The following is a 24,401-nucleotide window of genomic DNA, read 5'->3' on the forward strand; positions in this document are numbered from 1 at the left end:
GTCTCCTCTAGATCTACCCATGTTGTATTACGGGGGCAGTATTTAGATATTTTTCAGCTGCCTTTCTGGAATTAATGGCAATGTTACCTTTTAAAACATGTGCACACCAAAGTTTTTGTAGCAAATCTATATTATGAGGAATGAATTGACTACTTGCATGCATGTGTATGTGTGCAGACTTTAAAATATCATAATTAAATTCCCAAACCATTCCTTGTTGTGTTGCTTGTTAAGCACGTGGTTTCACCATTAGCAACCTGAAATACCCATCATCTAAAGTGCATGTGTGTATATGTGCACAAAGGTGTCTCATGTAAGGGTACAGCGTGTGTCTCATCCAGAGGTTTATGAAGTGTGTCCAGTAGTGCCTCACAGGTTCCATGGGATAGTCTAATAGGCCACTCCTGGGAACAAACAGTCAAGCAGAGGAGCTCTGTTTCATTTTATCGGCAGCACTCCACTCTTTCGATATTGGTATGCAATGCAGAAAGAGAAGAGAAGCTTTGGTTGCTTATCCAAGTCTTCTCTTCATCCCTGGACCAAGTCAAGTCATCAGAGAGCTATGTACTTGAACTTCATTGCTTGACTCCTTGCAACATCATTTTCACTGACTTGTACTTTGTCACTGTACCCTTCGAGTGTTCTACAAGAGTCCGAGACCCCACTGACTACAGATTGCTGTTGTCTGTTTTATTGATGAAGGGATGCATTGAGTGCATGACAGCACAGCATCTGTGTTGATGAGAACTCTCGGGGTTAATTCCACCACTGCTTGGGAGCAGGGTGATGGCTTCTCCTAAAACAATATGAAAAGAACATATGCTTTACTCCTCTGTATATGAGGGCTGTAGTAGCCACTTTTTTTGTCTTTTTTTTTTTTTTATCTAGGAAATTCACAGTCAGACTTGCTCCCCACTTTCAGCAGTTCTTTGGTAAAAGTTTATGGGCAATAACTTCTGTCCTTGACAATCTATCTTACTGTTTTATCTTTTTATCACCTTTTATCTATCAGTATATTTGTCTAATATATGTAACATTTTTCTAACATATCCTTTTTTCGCCTTTTACCTATCAGTATATTTTTCTAACATTGTGTATTGTGGCAGGTCAGGAAGATCCCCTCGAGATGGAAATAGCAACCCGCTCCAGTATTCTTGCCTGGGAAATCACCTGGACAGAGGAGCCTGGCGATTATGGGATCACAGAGTCAGGCACACTGAACCACCAACTTTCATGTTCACCCTAGATCTCTTTACCTCGGTGTAGAATCTTCTTACGTCTTTTGGGAAACTACCTGCAGGATTGTGTCCTGCAGGCACATCTGATTTGATATTCTCTTAAGGAAATTGTTTTTATCTTCTCTTGAAAATCTGCCCCTCTTCCTGTTTCTCCTTTTTGGTGGAGGAGTCCCATCAGCTCTGGAATCTGTCTTTTCTATCTTATCTCTCTCATACATTCCATCCAGTTGGTAACCAAATCTATCACACCTAGCCTGTAAACTAAATTTTGAAATTTCTTCTGATCCTTTCATTTACCAGTACTTGTCTGGAATATTTACCTAGTTTCCTAACTGGCCTCGATTTCTCTGTGATCCATTTTGTTCACTGATGTCAGTTATTTACAATTAATCTGCTGTCCTGTGATTCTTATTGTTATTTACCTAATGGACCCCAAAGCCCTCACATGACATTCAAGGCTCTTTATAATTTGCTCTCCGACATACATGCTAGATCTCATCTCTGTCCATTCCACCCTCCCTTCATTGTAGCCACTGGCCCACTCCCCAGTCCCAAATTCAAAATGCGTTTCAGCACCTAGTCCTCTCAGCCAGCCTGAAATGCCTTCCTGACACATGCAAGCCCTTTTCCTCTGGCTTGTCTCAGATGTTACCTTGTGTGAGATTTCCCTATTTTGTTTTTTTCTCATCACAGAAGAAGTAATTGCCTCTTCTAAATCGTTTTCTCTCACTTTCTTAATACCACTGTTAGAGCATTCATTGCTTTATTTTGGACTTTGCTGTATATGCTAATCTTTCTCCCCAAATCATGGGATCCTCAAGGAGTTTGACTCAGTAGGAGAGAGTATACTAGGTATCTGCCAGGGGGACTGTGGATAGTGCACTCACACACAGAGTCCTTAGAATTGATAGCACCTTCCATGGGTAAGGGCTTCCCAGGTGGCACTTGTGGTAAAGACCCTGCCTCCCATGGGAAACGATGGAAAATATGGAATAATTCACGTCTGACCTTAAAATATTATTAACAATATTCTATATACTCTCTTTATGATCTTGAACATTTATAATGCCATTTTGCTAAAAGTTCTAGCGGTTGAAGTGAGTTTTTGTAATTTCTTTACAGAAGAAACTTACATGATGTTCTTTTTTTCTTTTAGGAATAGGAAAGTCAAGAGGTTGAATTCTGAAGAATGTTTCCAAAGTGTAATCTGGCTGTCACTGGCTGGGTATGGAGGAGCATGAGGAAGCTATTTCTGTTACTTTCTCTCTTGCAGTCCCATGCTGCTCATTTGGAAGGCAAAAAGGATAATCAGTTCATCTGGAAACCAGGTAGGAATGTCCTGGATGTTCCTTTGTCCCATTTTCATTAATGAGAAGAATATTCTTTCCATTCTTGTCCTTCTTACTCATGGAGGAGTGGGAAATCTCCAGAGAGGAAAAAAATAGGTTCTTCTTTATAATACATTTGATTCTTATTCCTGTATAATTGTCACCGCCATCCATGATGCTTGTTATCCTTCTGAATTTTCATGTTGTTGTCAATTAAAGTTATGATCTCCATAGTTACGTCTGCTTCTCCTTTGTCAATATAGCACCACTGTGTGGCACATTTGTAGTGAAAATGGCATCTGAATTTAGTTAATATCCTCAGTTGATATCCTCAAAATGATTTGAAATATTAATGTATGTCTCTTTCTTTTACAGTATAAACTAGCTAGGTATTCATTATTGTACATTTTCTAGCATACATTCTGTATTTCTAAGTTTTGAAGCATGGAAAATTATCCCAACAGCTTTGCCCATTATTTGTGATTATACAGTGGCCTCAATGTGTTTGGAGATCCTTAGCTACCTTGAACATAAGTATGAATAAGTTGAGGTTTGGAGACTTGCATATAAATTATGTTCTTTTCTAAATATTTCCTTAATGTGACTGTGGAAGAGCACTGTTTAATTTTAAAGGCTAATACTTTATCAACTTATAAACCCAAACATCTTGGCTCTTTGTATCACTAATGTTTTTCTTTGTTATAGCTTTTAATTTTCTTCAAGTTTCACAATCAGATCATTTAAAATACATATTACTGTTTCAAGAGTCCATTCTAGCAAATACAGATAACTTATACACCTAATATCTTAGAATTGGAAACTGTGATGTCATAGAAGATCTATGGTCCTTGGAGAATTTTCATTTTAGGCTCATCATCTGTAAATTGAATAGACTGCAAACATATTATGTCACCATGGAAATATGTATAAAAGTGATATTTGTAATATTTAAATGGCTTTGCAAAAATGAAAGTGAATTATGCTTTAAAGTAAATTAAGTAAAACCCCAGCACCATTAGAGATACAGTCTGGAGGAAATTTAATTGCATTAAAGCCCTTATAAATTAATTTAATTGTGGACTCTAATACCACATTAGTGATTTTCATTTTTTACCTCACAGTAGTTTTAGAAAGCTTTGGAAATAGTTCTAAAAGTTATGATTGCATTTTTGCAAAGGGTCTGTTTTATTTTAGTCAGAAAAGACTACACATTTTATCAAATCTAAATAAGCACATTTATATGGATGTACTCTGGTCTAAAGTTCTCAAAAAAGTGCCATTAAGATGAGAAGTAGAAAATCTGAAACGTGAATGGGATGTATTAAGAAAATGGGTTTATTTTGAAGCAAATTTTAAAAATAGGTCTGCTTTTCTAAAAGTAGGTCAATGGAACAAAATGGCACAGACCCACTCTACAGTAGGGGACGCTGTGGTTAACTGTCACACTTAAGTTTTAAAAGTGAGAATCCTTCCCATCAGATGCTTTGCACTGTTCAAAATGAATGTCCATGTCATCACTCTCATTTTCCCTGGTATTCATTACTTCTTTTTCTCATTTATGTGCCATCAAAAAGGTAATAATGTATGTTTTCCTGTGTGGTTTCATTTATAAATTGTCAATTTATTCCTTGTATGTGATCAGTCATTTTAAAAGTAAAAAAGATCTCAGAGATATAAAATTAAAAGACAAAGTATAGGCTATGTATTCCAACTTCTTATATATCCTTCAGAAATATCCCTTGCACATGTAAGGAAGTACCTCTCTATGCATAGTTGTGTATATAAATCACACAAAATATACACACATATGTTTTATTATTATTATTACTAGTTATGGTTCTGACTTCTGGGTGGGAAGCTGAGTGTGGAATGGTAGAGAATGTGGCTGTGAAAATTTCTGATTTGTACATACCTCTGTGTACATATGAGCTTCTCTGGTGGCTCAGTGGTAAAGAATTCTCCTGCCAATGCAGGAGATGCTGGTTCGATCCTGGGTCAGGAAGATCCCCTGGAGAAGGAAATGGCAACCCACTCCAGTATTCTTAGAGCCTGGGAAATTCCATGGTCAGTGGAGTCTAGCAGGCTACAATCCATAGGGTTGCAAAAGAGTCGGACACAGTTTAGTGATTAAACAGCAGCAACAATATGTGCATACAGACAAACAGTACTTCATACAATCAGAATCATGCTTGGCGGTATCTTACTCTGCATGTTGCTTTCAGCATGGAATGATGACTTGGTGAATATTACATACTAGTGCACGTGGGTCAATTTCATCTTTTATTGGTTACATAGTTTTCTTTTGCAGTTTTATGAATTTATTTAATCAGTGCTCCATTTGCTTATCTATTCTTCCTCTATTGCATGGCCATTTCACTAGCTTTTAGTTTTTTGTTATTATGAATAATACTGATGTGAATGCACTATTCTTTTAAAGATAAGAGATAAATCAGTTTGAGAAGTCATATACCCTAGAGCAATTCTGGGTTATCACCTTGAAAGACAACCTCAGGGCTTTCCTAGGTGCTGCTAGTGGTAAAGAACCTGCCTACCAATGCAGGAGGTGCCAGAGACATTGATTCAATCCCTGGGTCAGGAAGATCCCCTGGAGGAGGGTGTGGCTACCCACTCCAATATTCTTGCCTGGAGAATTCTGTAGACAGAGGAGCCTGGAGGTCCATAGGGTTGCAAAGAGTCAGACATGACTGAAGCAAGTTAGCCTGCTTAGAATCTGTACCTACTTATGTGTGATTTATTATATTTTATTTGATTTAAAAACTCAATTGCAGTTGAAATTAGCTGCATTTTTGGAGTATATTATCAAACCCAACAACTCAGGTCCAGTATAATCTGGAATTTGAACAGATTTCCATGGAAACCCAGATAAATATACCTTATTTTAGAAACCTAGAAACCATTCTCCCTGTTTAGATTGTAGTGCCAGTCATTTAAGCTCTTTGCTTGTATCTATTGTCTTTCCCGCATCCATAGATTAGGTATTAGTCAACCTCAGCCAAATCAGAGGCATTTCTAAGTGTGTCTTGGCTGTGGAAAAACAATGGTTTGATGAATAATAAGTGAGTGATATATTATGTTGCTATGTTTTCTCTACTAAGAGAGAGTCTGGTGAGGTACAGGCTGTGGGGTCATTGATCCAGCAAGGCTATTGAATGCCTGTCATCATTGTGATGAGATCCATTGATCTATATTTAGTGTTTGGCTTCTGTCAGCCAAGAAAGAAGGATCATGTCAGCAAAAATATCAGTGATGCTGTTTGTTGTTTTAGGTAAACATATACTATTGCTGTCTGCTTGCTTCCTGGAGGTTTGAGCAGATTATGGTCTCTGAAGCTATGATAACTAGTGATCTCTTTAAAAATTCCTCAGTACTGGTTCTGAGAGGTTGCTTCATTCTTCTGATCCTTGATGAGACCTCACTATGTGCCAGGTCTCTTAGAAATAAGTTGAGCATAAAAGAGACAAATCCTTGATCCTCATGAACAGATTAATAAACACAGTCCAGAAGTTAAACAAGAGTGTATTGATTGGTGATGAGGGCTTAGAAGGAAAGGTAAAAAAAGGAGGAGGGATATGTAATGAAAGATGAGAGATGACTATTTTTTTTTGTAGTTTTTAAAATTTATTTTTTATTAGAATATATTTGATTTGCAATGTTCTGTTAAGTTTCAGGTGTTCAGCAAAGTGATTCAGTTATATGTATATTCTTTTTCATATTCTTTTCCCATATAGGTATTACAAAATGTTGAGTAATAGTCCCTGTACTATACAGAGGGTTCTTATTGTTTATCTGCTTTATGTATAGTGTGTATCTCTTACTCCCCAGTTCTTAATTTTTCCCTCCTCCCCACCTTTCCCTTTGGGTAGTCATGGGAAATAGATGGAAAAACAGTGGAAACAGTGTCAGACTTTATTTTTTTGGGCTCCAAAATCACTGCAGATGGTGATTGCAGCCAGGAAATTAAAAGACGCTTACTCCTTGGAAGGAAAGTTATGACCAACCTTGATAGTATATTAAAAAGCAGAGACATTACTTTGCCAACCAAGGTCCGTCTAGTCAAGGCAATGGTTTTTCCCGTGGTCATGTATGGATGTGAGAGTTGGACTGTGAAGAAAGCTGATCGCCGAAGAATCTATGCTTTTGAACTGTGGTGTTGGAGAAGACTCTTGAGAGTCCCTTATACTGCAAGGAGATCCAACCAGTCCATTCTAAAGGAGATCAATCCTGGATGTTCATTGGAGGGACTGATGCTAAAGCTGAAACTCCAATACTTTGGCCACCTCATGCGACGAGTTGACTCACTGGCAAAGACTCTGATGCTGGGAAAGGTTGGGGGCGGGAGGAGAAGGGGACGACGGAGAATGAGATGGCTGGATGGCATCACCGACTCTGTGGACATGAGTTTGAGTGAACTCCGGGAGTTGGTGATGGACAGGGAGGCCTGGCGTGCTGTGATTCATGGGGTCGCGGAGAGTCGGACACGACTGAGCGACTGAACTGAACTGAACTGAACTGAACTGAAGTTTATTTCTGTTTGGTAAATAAGTTCATTTATATCAATTTTCAGAGTCCACACTTAAGTGATAGGCGAGAGAGTGACATTTGAAATAGGTGGGCTAGGGGCTCCCTCACTGAGGAAGGGAATTTGAGTAAAGACCTAAAGGAAGTGAAGGAGACAGCCATGGGAATATCAGGATGAATATTCCACAGGAAGAGAACCACAGGGTCAAAAGGTCCTGAGCCAGATGTGGGTGTGCCTTGTTTGAGGACCAGAGAAGAGTCCAGCATTCTGGAGCAGAGCAAACATGGTGGGCAGTGATGGGAGGTCAGGTCAGAGGAGAAAGTGCACCCACATCAGGTATGTCTTCATAGATCAGGATACAGTTTTGGCTTTTGCTCTAGGGTGAGATAGAAAGGCATAGGGAGTTTTTAGAGAGTGGTGACATGATCTTTTTTTTTTCCTTTTTCTTTTGTAATACTTTTTAAATTTTTATTTAATAAATGGTACAAAGCACAATGCCAAAAACATTAACAGTTAAAATTTCAGCAAATGAAAAAATACTATAGAATACACAGTTGTAAAAAGCTGCTGCTGCTGCTGCTGCTAAGTCACTCCAGTCGTGTCCGACTCTGTGTGACCCCATAGATGGAAGCCCACCAGGCTCCCCCGTCCCCGGGATTCTCCAGGCAAGAACACTGGAGTGGGTTGCCATTTCCTTCTCCAATGTGTGAAAGTGAAAAGGGAAAGTGAAGTCACTCAGTCGTGTCCGACCCTTAGCGACCCCACGGACTGCAGCCTACCAGGCTCCTCCATCCATGGGATTTTCTAGGCAAGAGTACTGGAGTGGCTTGCCATTGCCTTCTCCATGTAAAAAGCTACATTAAGTTATTTCACAACTGCCTCAAGCTGCAAAAAGAAAAAAAAACCCAATGCCATACCTAAGTTATCTGTCTCTCAAAATAATGCCATTTATGTTATAAACCATGAGCACCCCATCAAAAGATGGGAACTGCTTTTGTTAATTCATATATATATATATATATATATATATATACATATGAATGTATCACTTTGCTATACACCAGAAACAAACACAACACTGTAAATAAAATATAGTACAAATAAAATAAAAATAAGTAACAGACCTTTGGGACTTTACACAAAGTTAGAGTTCCTATCAGAGGAATAACAGCACCACAGCCGTACTGAATCCACATGAAGGAGGCACACGAATGACTGAATTACAAGAGTTACAGGAATGAGAGCTGGTCACTTCCCAGAAACTACAGCTCACAGAAAGCCAAAAAAGGCACAAGATACAGACCATTTACTTATGAATGTGTAAAACTCAAGAACTACACTTATGAATTCATACACTTATGAATGTGTAAAACTTCCTAACCAGTCTCCTTGTTTTCACTTCCTAGACTGACCACCCAATGTAATACTTTAATAGGATTATCTTGGGTGATCAGTCTAGGAAGTGGAAACAAGGAGACTAGTTAGGAAGCTACTCTAGGAGTAAGGACAGTTGATGATAATAGCTTGAACCAAGGTCATGTCAGTGAAGGTGGTAAGAAGGAGTTGAGTTTGGGCTATATATAAGGTCTGGTTTTCAATCAGGGAAAATTTTGCCCAGCAGAGGACATTTAGGATTGTCACAACTGGTTGTCACAACTGGGGTGTGCTACCAACATCAAAATAGAAGCCAGGGATGTTGCTAAATATTCTAAAATGCACCAGACAGACCCCCACAACAAAGAATTATCCCTCCCCAACTTGCCAATAGTGCCCAGGTTGAGAAACAGTGTTTTAAGGTAAAACCATCATGATTTACTGATGTGGGGAGGAGGAGGGAAAGCGATACAAGGGCAGTGTCCTGAAGCTTTGCTTTGAGCAGCTCGGAGAGTGGAGTTGCCACCATTTAACCTGGGCTGACTGGGAAGGAGCCTGCGTGGGGGAATATGAGGAACTTGGCAGAGGACAGGTTGGATTTATAAGCCTGTTGGAAATTCGCATGGATATATTGATCAGGAAGTTGGGTCTGAATTCAGGAGGCAGGTTTCTCCCAGAACCAGATGTTTGGAAGTCCATATCAGCGAGGTCAAATTTAAATGTACAATGTTAGAAATGTAGAGGCAGCCTTGAAATCTGTAATCCTGTGTAGGTAAAGGGTAAGTTTCTAAAGTATTTCCTTGGGGCCAAATGCCTTTTAAAAAAATTGCGGTGGTAAAATACACACAACATAAACTTTACCATTTTAACCGTTTTAAAGTGTACAATTCAGTGACATTTAGCATATTCACGGTGTGTTGGAAACATTGCCACTATCTAGTTCCAGAACATTTTCACTATTCCAAATTACATTTTACAAGTATTTATAAAAAGACTGGAATACTATTTGCTATGAATAATGAGGTATGAAAGGAAAAATAAATCTGTATTTGTTTCTTTGTGAGAGGTTGTTCTTTTTTATTTTTAATATAAAAGTATTTATTTTAATTGAAGGCTAATTACTTTATAATATTGTACTGGTTTTGCATACATTGACATGAATCCGCCATGGGTGTACAGGTGTTCCCCATCCTGAACCCCCCCTCCCACCTCCCTCCCCTTCCCATCCCTCTGGGTCATCCCAGTGCACCAGCCCCGAGCATCCTGTATCATGCATTGAACCTGGACTGGTGATTCGTTTCACATGTGATTATATACATGTTTCAATGCCATTCTCCCAAATCATCCCACCCTCACTCTCTCCCACAGAGTCCAAAAGACTGTTCTATACATCTGTGTCTCTTTTGCTGTCTCACACACAGGGTTATCATTACCATTTTTCTAAATGCCATATATATGTGTTAGTATACTGTATTGGTGTTTTTCTTTCTGGCTTACTTCACTCTGTATAATAGGCTCCAGTTTCATCCACCTCATTAGAACTGATTCAAATGCATTCTTTTTAATGGCTGAGTAATACTCCATTGTGTATATGTACCACAGCTTTCTTATCCATTCGTCTGTTGATGGACATCTAGGTTGCTTCCATGTCCTGGCTATCATAAACAGTGCTGCAATGAACATTGGGGTACACGTGTCTCTTTCAATTCTGGTTTCCTTGGTGTTTATGCCCAGCAGTGGGATTGCTGGGTTGTATGGCAATTCTATTTCCAGGTTTTTAAGGAATCTCCACACTGTTCTCCATAGTGGCTGTACTAGTTTGCATTCAGTCTTAAGTCATCTTCAGAGATCACTCAGTATACTAGGCAGAGTGTACTTTGTATACTTAGCACACAGGAAGACTCACATTCAAGTCTGGATGAGAGGAGAAAGTTCTTTAATCTGTCTGAGCCCTATTCATCTATCAAAATGAGGGCAGTACATACTTCAGAGAACTGTTTTGAAAATTACAGTAAAACAAATGTATTGAAAAACCTAGTGCATAGTAGCTCATAAATGTTAGCTGTTATTTTTATCATTGTCATACATTATTTGATATTTGAAATATTTATTCTTGCTTTCATGTTATACAATTTTGTATAGTTTTTGCGTTTAGACTCAAAAAAGAGGTGAGATCAATCTGACAGCTATATGTTCTTTATTAGTAAATGATCACAAGTAATTTGTCTGACATTTTAGCTCTAAAACTTTCTATATGAGACTATTGGAAAGTTTAGTTCAGTAGATCCTTCCCAGTGAATAAAAAGGGTGAAAAAAATGACCTGTGTTCTAGGAACCAAGTAGATAAGTCAAAATTAATCAATCTTTTTGGAAGAAAAAAAGATTATGAAAACGATGTTGGATAAGAAAAAAAGATCTTAGATTAATATTTAATTATAGATTACATAATAATGTTTTCAGTGTTGAAAGCACTTTAAGGAAAAATGGTATTTTATATATTTTCATATATTTAAGTTTAGGAATCTTAGAGACAATACAACTTTCTTAGGAGAAACCTGATTTTTTTAACATGTGCTAGAATTTTGTGAAATATTTCTTCTGAGAATTTGATTAAATTGGAATCATTTAGTTACATCTATTGATATTAATTTGTCTTAGAACCATGTGTGTAGTAAATTCTCAGTGGTGTTATTTCTGTGATATCAAAAAAACACAGACTTACATGGCATGGGATTCACTTCTAATCATTTTTCCTTGGGGACCACAAGCACTAATTTTATAATACTCTCAGTAAGCCAGAAAAAGTCTATATTACCTAAATAATTTGAACTAAATTACTCTGATTTTTTGTAAATAGTACTAAATGGAGGCTCCCTGAGGAAAGAGATGTTATTGATTTTATTCACTGATACATTCTTAGTACCTAGAACATGAGTAACTGTTGCACAAAATATCCCTAGCACATTAAGTACTTGAGAATGACAGCCACTGTGTGTGTGTGTGTGTATTTACGGAAGTTGAGAAGTAGAGTAAAGAGACTGAAAAAATAGAACATAAGATCCGTGTTATTCTAGAATCTTAAATACATATCGAGGAAAGGATATGAAATGATGAAAACCCAAGTCAACCTTATAAATCAGTAAATATGAAAATTAATGACCCTTATTTTCTTGTTCCTTGGTTCCAGTACCATTTTTGATCATCTCTAGAAAAGGTATTGAACACAACTGTTATAAAAAAGAAAATAGGTACACAGAGTAAGAAATTTATTTCTGTAATTTTTATGTTGAGATATTACAGTTGCATGTTGTCTTCTATTTAATTTCCTCAGAGGCAACCAGTTTTGTCTTTTTGCTGTTTATCCTTGTGTTTACCTCCATATTTCTAAGTAATGTACTGATTATTGATGTTCCTTGATTTATATGTTGAATATTTGCAATTGATTTTCTCTTATGTTAGTTGAGACTTTCTCTCTCATCTACCTATCTCTTTCCCTACTTACTGCCTCCCATGAAAGCAGTTATATCAGAATACTTACAACAATGAACAGTGACTGTATTATTATTTCTACATAGATACCGTTCTCTGCTGAGTCAAGCAGTGTACTACAGCCTCCTTTCAACTTTTTGTTTTATATAGAAATTAAAAATTACCTCATCTTTTCTTTGCTTTGCCTTCTTCGAGTTTATGCTGCTTTCCCCCAATACTCCAGTTGACATGCTCATTATTAGTTTTTGAAATTTCAGCACAGTTCCAAACATTCTATTATATTTTTTCTTTGGGAGATATTTCCACAGCCCCGTGTCCTCCATTCAGTGTGGACTGCTGCAGTTTCTCATCCTGAACTCCTTGTTTTCCTGGTTTTGTGTTTTTCTGCTTTTGTTGCTTTATTTTCTAGAACTGCTAAAATAGGATACACTAGAAGTAATTTTTCATGTCTGAAAGGGTCTCTGCTTGTCATATACTTGACTGATAGCTTGGGTGTAGAGTTCAAGGTTAAAAAGCACTTTTCCCTCAGAATTTTGAAGGTTTTGCTCGACTGTATTCCAGCCCCCTGTGTTGTGGCTAGGAAGGTTTATGTCATTCTGATCTCATCTCTGTATGTCATATGTTTGTTCTTTTCCTCTTTCTGAATCTTCTTTTTATCCACAAAATTCTGAAATTTCTTAATTATGTACTTTGGAGTGAGTCCTTTCACCTTTATTTTATTGGTCATTAGGAGAATATTTTACCAGTATGCTCATGCTTTGCAGTTCTGAGATTTATTTTGTGGTCTGTCTTCCTTCTGAAACACCTTAGATAGGTGTTTTACCTCTCTAATTGATCTTCAGTTTTCCCGTTTTTTTAATTTTGTTTGCATTTTTATTGTAATTTGTAAAATATTTGTTTCATCTTTCAGACGTTCCTTTGAATATTTTTTATTTCAATGAGTTCTATACTTTTAAAATTTTTAAAAAAGATTTCTTTGATGTGGACCATTTTTAAAGCCTTTATTGAATTTTTTACAGTATTGCTTCTGCTGTTTATATTGTAATCTGTTTGCAATGGGGTATGGGGGATCTTAGCTCCCCAATCAAGGATTGAACCCATACCCCCTACATTGGAAGGCAAAGTCTTAACCACTGGATCACCAGAATAGTCCCTGTTCTGTAAAATTGAATCTTCTTCACAGATGCAGTGTGCTTTCATTTAGAGGATGTTAATAATAATTTGTTTCCTTTTTATGCTCTGTACCATTTATGCTTCCTCTAAATCTATTTTCTTCTTTTATTAATTTATTTGTTTGACCATAGCTTCTGCTGTGGGGAGCTTTCTTTTAATGTCTGTTGATCATTGGCTACTATCTCTTTAGTGTTTTTGATTATTGAGGGTGAGACATTAAAAGCTGATTGACATTCTGTGTTCCTGACTCAGACGTTTGGGCTTTACTGTCAGACTCTTTTAAGTTGTGAGCTGGTTTTTTTATTGGAAGATGGGTTTCTCAAAAGTTTATATCCATCAGTACCTGAAGGTCTTTTCTTCAGGGCCTATTATGGGTGTTATTTAAAGTGAAGGCTAAGCTGCTGTAACAATGATGATCCCAAATATATGGCTTAAAAAAATTAGCAGCTCCTATCTCACTCATGAGAAGGTTTCTTTGTGGGCCAGATTGTCCAGTGGTTCTGCTCCATATGTTCATTCAACCACAAAGCTTTCTTCTATCCTGTTGAAGGACATCATCATTCTTTGCCCATTCAAGCTGGATCACAGACATTTCCATATTTTGGTGATGAAAAGAGCACAGAGCTAAAATCTAAGAAAAGACATTTCAACAAATGACATAGAAGTTCCATACATGTTCCAGTTCTAACAGCCACTCCAAAAGTGGTTTCAAGCAATTGCAGACTGTCTTCAATTTGGCTTTTGCATCTGGGGGTGGGTGGGTGCAGCTGGGTGTTCTCCCTTGTGTTTGGATAAGGGCAGAGAGTGGCTCATCTGAAAGGCTTCTTTATCCGCTTATCTGGTACCTGGACCGGGAAGACTCATACAACTGAGGCTGGAATGATGGGGACTTTCTCTTCACATGTCTTTCTCTGCGTGGCTGTGTCTGAATATTCTCTCTATGCGGAGGCTGCAGGGTGATGGGAGTTCTTACATGATAGCTGAAGCTTCCAAAGAGAAACAGGCAGGAGTTGCATGGCTTTTTCTAATGTAGACTAGGAGTCACTCATGGTCACTTGTGCTGCATTTTTTTGGGGTTGGAAGGGCACCTTTAAGCAGGGGACCTAGATTTCATCTTTTGACTGCAGGAGTGGCAAAGAATTTGCAGATAGATGTTTTAAATTTGACATGATCCATCATTTCTGGTCACATTCCATTGGTGAGAATGTGCTCCTATGGTTGCTGCTAGCCAAAAGGGAAAATACGGAATGTAGTTTATAGTCGGACAGTCATGCGAGAAAGGCAAATAGATTCAGTCATGATTCAGTTCAGTTCAGTCGCTCAGTCGTGTCCGGCTCTTTGTGACCCCATGAATCACAGCACGCCAGGCCTCCCTGTCTATTACCAACTCCCGGAGTTCACTCAAGCTCATGTCCATCGAGTCGGTGATGCCATCCAGCCATCTCATTCTCTGTCGTCCCCTTCTCCTCCTGCCCCCAATCCCTCCCAGCATCAGAGTCTTTTCCAGTGAGTCATGATTAACAGTCTTTATAACATGGACTATTCAATGTTTGGGTCATTCAGGGATTTCCAGAGAGAGAGGAAGACAGAGAGGGAGGGGGAGGCAGGGGAGGGATGGGCCTGATTTAGTATAAGGAATTGGCTCATGCAGTCATGGAGGCTGAGAAGTCTGGAGGCCAACAGGAAAGCCATTGGTGGAGTCCAGCCTGAGCCCAAATACCTGAGAACCAGGGGAACTGATAATATAAGTCCTAGTCCAAGTGCAAGAGGAGAGCAGTGTTCCAGTTCGAACAGGCAGAGAGTAAGTTCTTCCTTCCTTTGTATTAATATTTTTATCCTATTTAGACTTCCAACAGATTGGATGATACCCACCCACACTGAGGAGGGCCATCTGCTTTACTCAGTCCACTGATTTAAGTGTTAATCTCATCTGAAAGGACCCTCATAGATACACCCATAAATAATGCTTAGTCTTGGCATTCTGTGGTCCAGTCAAGTTGACACATGAAATTTACCATCATAGTGTCTCCTGAAATGAACCCTGCCTACACTGGACTACTGATAAAAGAATAAGGGCAGAATCTTAGCAGAAATGGCTCAACGCTTAGTCCTCAGCATTTCTCTTAATTCCTCTCTTTTAAACATGATACCTCGTCACTCTCTTTGACTTTGTGTGCTTGCCTCAAAAATGTCCTTATTGAGTGCTGAATTCTGTTGTCTCTTTTCCTACAGATGTTGAGAGAGGGACAGAGCAAATGACTGGGGGGCGGGTAGAGGAAAGGATTGTGTGTGTGTGTCGGGGGGGGGCTAATTGACTTCATTTATAGGCTTTAATTATCCCCCATTTCAAGCCATAAGCCTTATTACTTTTTTCTTAGGGTCTCTAGGTTTCAACTTGCCCAGAGTTCTGCTAGTATAGATTAGCTTTTTCTGTTGTATTCATCTGTGGGCAGAATCTCTGGTGTCCTGCACATTTCAAATTACTTACTGCTCCTCTACTTGCTCTGAATGTTCCAAAGTTCAGTGCTGCTTATTCACCTCTCACTCTATATTTTTGGCCCTTATTGAGTTTTATCTTGTAATGCCTTTACTGTCATTTCAGGAGAGTGTCAAGAGAGGAGTGAAAAAAAATATAGGTGTGTGTGTGTGTCATGTCCTCCAAGTTAATTGGACATCTTTAACTTACTTGTCCTAAAACTTCTGTTTTAGGATATTTATTATGGAATAAAAGGATGTTGAAATGTTAATTTTTTGTGGTGACCAACTCCCTTATTCTGTTTGGGCATGTACTAAAAAATCTGTTTATAACAAAACTGACCAGACTTTTCCCAGGTTAAAATTTGTTTTAATTTAAATGTTCACTGGGTCTGTATGATTGGTTCAGACTGAGCTGTTGGATTAGAGATAAATACGGGGAACAATTTCTCCCTAAAGGTCAGATTATCAATGGAGATTTCTTTATGACTCCCTGAAAATTATCTTCCTTCAACTTTTCCTTTCATGGTAGAATTCAAATATTTAACATAAGATTGAATTATTCTTAACTAGGAAAATAAAGGATTCCATTCAAAGAAATAGAGAAGTCAAAGATGAAAACAAGTCTGATCTAACAAAGTGGGACTGAAATATGAATTAAAGACCAAAAGGCAGTATTGCAAATTCATAAAGCAACCTGAAAAGCTTATATTATAAAGCTCTTCATAATCTTATTTACCATGAAGCACAGGCAATGTTGATTGGAATTAAAAAAGGAAAAAAAAAAGCCTACCTTCTTGTAGCTTGATTATGGATTTACTCAGTTCATTAAGTTATTTTGATATATGAACAAAGTTCTCCAAACTACAGCCACAGGTGACATCTGTGTGATAGCTGTTAGTGCCACTGATAATATCTAAGACTTAATCAGAGAAATAATTTCAAAAGTGTATGTTTAACACCATTCATGTTTATTACTCTCTTTAATACTATATCTGTTAAAGCTTATTTTCATAGCAAGGGTATGAAAATGAATTAACCATCTCATCCTTTTGTTTCTTTTCTTCTTTGGAATTACTATGGTAACCAAACTGTGGTTCCTTTAGGGAATCTGTGATATTATTACCCCCTTATCTTGATTCTCCCAAAAGAGGTGACTAATAAGCTGTTGTGGAAATAAGTAGCTTTATCACCCAACGGTGAATTTCATTCATGGATACACTTCACTACAAAAGCAACACAACAACTGGTAGCAATAACATATGGATGTGTTTTTTTTGTGTGGATTTTCCCTCAAGGTTAATAATTTTTTTTAATTGAATGCAGCTGCTCAAGAATTTTTGTTGCTAAGTATGCTCACTTTTTGAAAACAAATGCTTCCTTCTAAATCATTTTTAGATAAATGTTTTGAGGCTTAATTACCTAGCTGCATTTTTAGAGAACCAGTAAACAATAGAGATGTTGGCTCCATATACTAGGTAGGGTGATGGGGTGGTTCAGATCAAAGATACCAAAGTCAAAACTGTCCAGGTGCTATGTGAAGGTGTGTGACCGCAAACTTATGCCTTTACTTTCTCATCAATAAAATGGGAATAAATGAAGGAGTCTATGTAAAGCATAGTTCATATTTTATACTACATACTAAGGTATACATTTCTATACTCAAAGTATTACATGATAAAAGTTACATTAAGTACTCAATTAATGCTACCTTTTTATTTGTATTTAATGGATGCTGCTCTAAGAGATTATTTCCTATTCCTCCCACCTGACATGTGGAACTCAAGTTAGTTTGGATATATAGAAATGCAGCTATAATGAATGTAATTTCTCTCAAGATGTCATTTGCTATTCTTTTTCTTCATTTTAATGTTCTAAAATAAGTTATTTTAAAATTTTCCATTTTATTGCTTATTTCTACTGGCCTTCATTATGAACTAGCTGTTTCAAATATTGAACCTCCAATAATATCGTCCCCTGATATTTGTTTATAGAATTCTTTTACTGTTTTTCAAAGCAAAAGCTGGAGATGTTATTCAAAATGGTTACCGAGAGTAGAATATGGTCTCCAAGCTTTCTAAGAGCCAAGAATGTGTAGCCTGTTTCACCAGACTTAAGATTGAACTTCAGTTCAGTTTAGTTCAGTTCAGTTCAGTCGCTCAGTCGTGTCCGACTCTTTGCGACTCCATGAATCACAGCATGCCAGGCCTCCCTGTCCATGCATCTATATGATTGACTTTCTTCATCTTCAAATTTGGAATGAGAAAAATCAAGGATGTGAGTGACAACTTCATATTTGATGATAAGTTCAAAAATTAACATAATGCCTTCTCTTTTATCTCACATGGTCCTGACAATAGCCTGAGATGTTCTGGGAAGGGTAGGGAAGAAACCAAGTTTGAATAGCATACATATTAAGTGATGGAACCAACACTAGCCCACTGCCGATTTCAAAGTTTGGTTAGGTTTTCATTATGCAAAGGTTTTTCCTTGTTTGAAACTTTGAACTTAGAGCTACTTATGGTGTTTCCATTCTCAATAGAAAGGCTTGTGAATCAAAAGAATTACCACTTTTTAGTCCTTAAGATTTCACATTAGTTGGTTATCATTTTGCTGGTTGATAATCCAGATAAATGTTTTATGCCCAGTGGAGGCTTCTCTGCAGCATTCTGTGCTGTTACAATACTAGTAATTATTAGCATGAAAGAATGATTCCTTTTTATCAACTTTATTGAAGTATAGTTTATATGCCCAACATTTACCCTATTTTAATTATTTTTACTACTTTAACCAAGTTGAGCAACTATCACTACCATGAAACTATTTACAGTTAATCCCTATTCCTATTCTCCAGCCTTAGGCAAGAACTGACCTAGTTTCTGTCTCCATGAATTTGCCTTTTCTGGATATTTTATGTAAATCGAATCATACAGGAAGTGTTCCTTTGTGATTGGCTTATTTCACATAGCATAATGTTTCTGAACTTCATATTATAGGACTATCAATGTTTCATTCCTTGATATTGCTAAATAATATCATGTTCTGTTGTATTGATATGGCATTTTTAATCCATTTACAAGTTGATGGACATTTGGGTTGTCTTAAATTTCTTTGGCTACAATGGATAATGCTGCTGTGAATATATGTGTACAAGTCTTGGTATGATCATACATTTTCATTTTTCTTGGGAGTGGTATTGCTGGGTTGATGATTAATTTTTTTAAGAAATTGAAAGCTGTTTTCCAAAGTGACCAGAGCTTTTACATTACCACCAGCAATATATCAGGGTTCATATTTTGTCATACTTTCTTGCTAACAATTGTTATTGTCTATATTTTTTTATTAAATTTATTTTAGTGGGTATGAAATAGTATCATATTTTGATTGGCATTTCATTAATGACTAATGATGATGTCTTTTCATGTATTTATTAGCTATTTATATACTTTTTTTGAAATGTGTATTCCAGTCCTTTGTGCATTTTTAAATTATATTAGTTGTCTTCTTGTTATTCAGTTTCAAGTGTTCTTTTTATGTTCAAGATACAAGACCTTCATTGGATATGAGCTTTGCAAATATTTTCTTCCTCTCTGTGACTTGCCTTTTTGGTTTTTAATGATGTCTTTGAAGTACAGAAGTTTTCAATTTTGAAGTTCAGTTTATCAATTTTTCCTTCATTTATAGATTGTACTATAGCTAGGATGACTGAGCGACTGAACTGAACTGAACTGATAGCTAGGAAATCTTTGCCTTATTCAAGTTGTCAGATATTTTTCTTCTGTTTTCTAAAATTTTTGTAGTTTTGACTCTTGCATTTAGGTTTGTGATAAGTTTTAAAATACTTATTTTTTTTGTACGGTGTGGGTAAGGGTTTAAATTCATTTTGGGGGTCATATGGATATCCCATGTATCAGCATTGCTTATTGAGAAGACTATACTTTCCTCATTGAATTGCCCTGCATCTTTGTGAAAATCAATTAACTCTAAATATCAGAGCTTATTGCTGGACTTTGAGCTCCGTTCCATTGATCTATATGTCTATTCTTATGCCATAACTACACTGTCTTGATAACTGTAGCTTATTTTGATAGTTTTATAATACATTTTGTAATTGGAATGTTCTCCAACCTCATTTTATATAAAAATTCCTTTTGCTATTCTGAGTCTTTTGCATTTCTGTTTCCATTTTAGGATTAGTTTGTCTGTTTCTGTAAAGCTTGCTGGACTTTTGATAGGGGATTATGCCCAAATCTATAGTTCAGTTTAGAAAGATTTGCTATCTTAGCAATATTGAATCTTTAATTTATGAGCATGGACTGTCTCTTAATTTCTTTTATTTCCCCTGGTAATATTTTGTAATTTTTAGTGGATAAATCTTATACTTCTATTATTAAATTTATTCATAAGTATCTTATTCATTTTGAGTGAAGTTGTTCTCTTGATTTTAAGATTATTTACTGATAGTACAAAGAAACGAAGTTTAATTTTATATTGATCTTGTATGTTGCTAGGATTGGTTATTAAGCTTATTATTTGGTGATTAAACTATTATCTGATTTAAAATTGATCATACTAGGGAACTATGTAGAATTTTCTGGACTGCCAGGATCTTAAATGTAGGGGTAAAATTTATTTGGACTACTTCCTGCCTAATAAAAGAAATGAGCTTGTAGTGTGTTACAACTCACTTGGGATATAATAGTGGGAAACTGAGCCTTTTAATGATCTTTGCTACCTCTTGTGCCCAGAGGTTTCTCCTAGTACCTTATCAAGGCAAAAACCTTTTTTCCAGCTAACCGATAGAGAACACATCCTTTAAAGTATCAATGAACCATGCTACAAAAAATACCCTTTGTTAAGTGAATAGACTATTAAAACATAGATGAATTTATGTTTATAATATATTAGGGTTTTTTTCTTCTTAAAGCACCTCTACCATTAGCAAAGATTCTGTAATAAGTGAAAAGCTCTGATTGCCAGCTGAATTGGGAGCTATTCTCCATTAACTCCTTCTAAATACTAATTTACTTTAAAAAAAAATGACATAGCAGAACTTGGCCAGTTTCTTTTAGCTTATATATATTTAAGTGTACCTGGCTTGTGTGGAAAAAAAATGTATTGTTTTTCTGTTTCCTAAAACTCTTTAAAGATCAGTCCTATAGTCTGTGTCTGGTGCTCTATTATTCTAGCCTCTTGGGAGTTAAGTGTCTTGTTTTTGTTTTAATATCTATCTCCATTGTGTATTATTATATGCTTCAAGTAACTACTATTTATCATTTCAACTATATAATGTAAAGATGTTTATTGCATTCTTAAATGTGATTTTAAAAATGTATTCTGACACTGTAACTTTTATTCTGGGGACTCTTGTCCAGTTTTATAAGATAAATCTGTTGGACAGCATATTTCAGTTAACAAAAACTGGTTTTGTTAAAAAATATGCCTTTAGTTTCCAGTGAATCAAGCTATATTTAGCTTCCTGAAATAGTGGGAGGTTTTTAAAAGTTCAAAAAGTAGCAAGTAGGTGCGGAGAAGCCAATGGCAACCCACTCCACTGCTCTTGCCTAGAAAATCCCACTGATGGAGGAGCCTGGTGGGCTGCAGTCCATGAGGTCACTACGAGTCAGATGCGACTGAGTGACTTCGCTTTCACTTTTCACTTTCACTCACTGGAGAAGGAAATGGCAACCCACTCCAGTGTTCTTGCCCGGAGAATCCCAGGGACGGGGGCGCCTGGTGGGCTGCAGTCTATGGGGTTGCACGAGTCGGACATGACTGAAGCGACTTAACAGTAGCAGCAGCAAGTAGGTGAGAATCTTGTACCTTGCGTTTATGTTAAAGCTGTAAGTGGGGTTCCTAAAATTGTTGGAGGGGAAACTTAAGAATTATGATTAACTAGATATTAATGTGTTTGATGGGTTTCCAAGGTGGCACTAGTGGTAAAGAACCTGCTTGCCAATGCAGGAGACTTAAGAGACTTGAGTTCAATCACTGGGTCGGAAAGATCCCCTGGAAAAGGTCAAAGCAACTCACTTCAGTATTCTTGCTTGGAAAATCCCATGGAGAAAGGAGCCTGGCAGGCTATACTCCAGAGGTTTGCAAAGAGTTGGACACGAGTGAAGGGGCTATCCTGGAATGTGAAGTCAAGTGGGCCTTAGGAAGTATCACTGAGAACAAAGCTAGTGGAGGTGATGGAATTCCAGTTGAGCTATTTCAAATCCTAAAAGATGATGCTGTGAAAGTGCTGCACTCAATATGTCAGCAAATTTGGAAAACTCAGCAGTGGCCACAGGACTAGAAACGGTCTTTTTTCATTCCAATCCCAAAGAAAGTCAATGCCAAAGAATGCTCAAACTACTGCACAAATGCACTTACCTCACACGCTAGTAAAATCATGCTCAAAATTCTCCAAGCCAGGCTTCAGCAATACGTGAACCGTGAACTTCTAGATGTTCAAGCTGGTTTTAGAAAAGGCAGAGGAACCAGAGATCAAATTGCCAACATCGGCTGGATCATGGAGAAAGCAAGAGAGTTCCAGAAAAACATCTATTTCTGCTTCATTGACTATGCCAAAGCCTTTGACTGTGTGGATCACAAGAAACTGTGGAACATTCTGAAAGAGATGGGAATCCCAGACCACCTGACCTGCTTCTTGAGAAACCTGTATGCAGGTCAGGAAGAAACAGAACTGGACATGGAACAACAGACTGCTTCCAAATAGGAAAAGAAGTACGTCAAGGTTGTATAGTGAAACCCTGCTTATTTAACTTATATATAGAGTACATCATGAGAAACTCTGGGCTGGATGAAGCACAAGCTGGAATCAAGATTGCTGGGAGAAATATCAATAACCTCAGATATTCAGATGACACCACCCTTATGGCAGAAAGTGAAGAAGAGCCTCTTGATGAAAGTGAAAGAGGAGAGTGAAAATGTTAGCTTAAAGTTCAGCATTCAGAAAACAAAGATCATGTCATCCGGTCCCATCACTTCATGGCAAATCGATGTAGAAACAGTGGCTGACTTTATTTTTCTGGGCTCCAAAATCACTGCAGATGCTGACTGCAGCCATGAAATTAAAAGACGCTTACTCCTTGGAAGGAAAGTTATGACCAACCTAGATAGCATATTAAAAAGCAGAGACATTACTTTGCCAAACAAGGTCCGTCTAGTCAAGGCTATCGTTTTTCCCGTGGTCATGTATGGATGTGAGAATTGGACTGTGAAGAAAGCTGAGCGCCGAAGAATTGATGCTTTTGAATTGTGGTGCTGGAGAAGACTCTTGAGAGTCCCTTGGACTGCAAGGAGATCCAACCAGTCTATCCTAAAGGAAATCAGTCCTGGGTGTTCATTGGAAGGATTGATGTTGAAGCTGAAACTCCAATATTTTGGCCACCTCATGCGAAGAGCAAACTCATTTGAGAAGACTCTGATGTTGGGAAAGATTGAAGGCAGGAGGAGAAAGGGATGACAGAGGATGAGATGGTTGGATGGCATCACCGACTCAATGGACATGGGTTTGGGTGGACTCCGGGAGTTGGTGATGGACAGGGAGGCCTGGCATGCTGCAGTTCATGGGGTGGCAAAGATTCAGACACGACTGAAACGACTGAACTTAACTGAACTGAACTGAAGGGGCTTAGCATGTGTGATTCTGAAAAAATCTTATTATATTAGGAAAAGAAAATACCCTAACATATTATAAACATAAATTCTGTGTTTCAATAGAAATGCACATGTGTTTAGTACTTACCAGCCTTTATGTTAATTTCAGAGAATCAGAAGGATTTTGATATTCCTAGAATACTGCATGATAAGTATTATATGTTAAGATTCAGTCATAGAATAATTTAAACAAAGTATAGGTACTATAGGACTTCCTAGGTGGTACAGTAGGAGAGAATCCACCTGCCAGTGCAGGAGCTACAGGACATATGAGTTCAATCCCTGGGTCAGGAAGATCCCCTAGAGTAGGAAATGGCCACCTGCTCCAATATTCTTGCCTGGGAAATCCCATGGACAGTGGAGCCTGGCTACAGTCCTTGAGGTCACAAAGAGTCAAACACCACTGAGTGACTAAGCACAAACGCATGCACGCTCACACACGTATGTTCTATAATTATTAACATGTTGATAACATGCTTGTGGATACTTCGTTGGCTGCCTTGGTAGTGCAGCCGTCTGAACATAGCATGTCTGGTATGACTGATCATGAAGAATGACTTTTCAAATTAGAATTTAATAAACAAAATTTCCTGGTTTGAACACGAAGCTCTCCTCCCTGTGTGATGAGTGGTTTCATTTCTTTCTCAGCAGTTGGGTAATGATTATGGCTCCAGATGCAGTGAGAGTGATAAAGAGATTGATTAATTTCACTTGAAAGGCCATGTGTTCAAAGAGCATCCTATTGGAGTGCCATGAATGAGGATCTGACATCTTTGTAGTGGAGAGTTATACCTTTACTTGGTATCCCACCAGTGCTGGAAACAGGATCTCCAAACCAATGATACTTATCTACTTGATCTATCAAGTAGTGAGTCTGACTCATAAACTAGTGCACACTTGTGTGAGTATATCTCTTCTTGCTATCTTTCTCTGAATTTGCAACAAGCTGTTTTTGACTGTTGAAAAGATTCCTTCTGCTCCTTTGCCCTAGGGATGTCTTTGAGTTGTATGTTGTTATTGATTAATAGCACCAAAGTTGCTTCAGAACCATGGCTTAATTTAAGACACACACACAGACATAGCACATAGCTCAGCACAGTACAATGAAGACTCTCTATA

General features: G+C 37.5%; 1 protein-coding gene across 1 annotated transcript in view; it reads left to right on the forward strand.

Annotated features, from left to right (window-relative positions):
- The first annotated feature begins 2,420 nt into the window (after positions 1 to 2,420).
- Positions 2,421 to 24,401, forward strand: part of THSD7B (thrombospondin type 1 domain containing 7B) — a 953,717-nt gene continuing 931,736 nt past the window's right edge. The window contains exon 1 of the mRNA XM_088842327.1: positions 2,421 to 2,566. Coding sequence (XP_088698453.1) covers positions 2,428 to 2,566 — 139 coding nt within the window. The 5' untranslated portion in view covers positions 2,421 to 2,427. The remainder of the gene's footprint in view (positions 2,567 to 24,401) is intronic.

The sequence above is a fragment of the Moschus berezovskii genome, chromosome 2 (assembly GCF_049115385.1).
Source record: "Moschus berezovskii isolate FMDL1 chromosome 2, NW_MosBer_1.0, whole genome shotgun sequence".
Taxonomy (NCBI): domain Eukaryota; kingdom Metazoa; phylum Chordata; class Mammalia; order Artiodactyla; family Moschidae; genus Moschus; species Moschus berezovskii.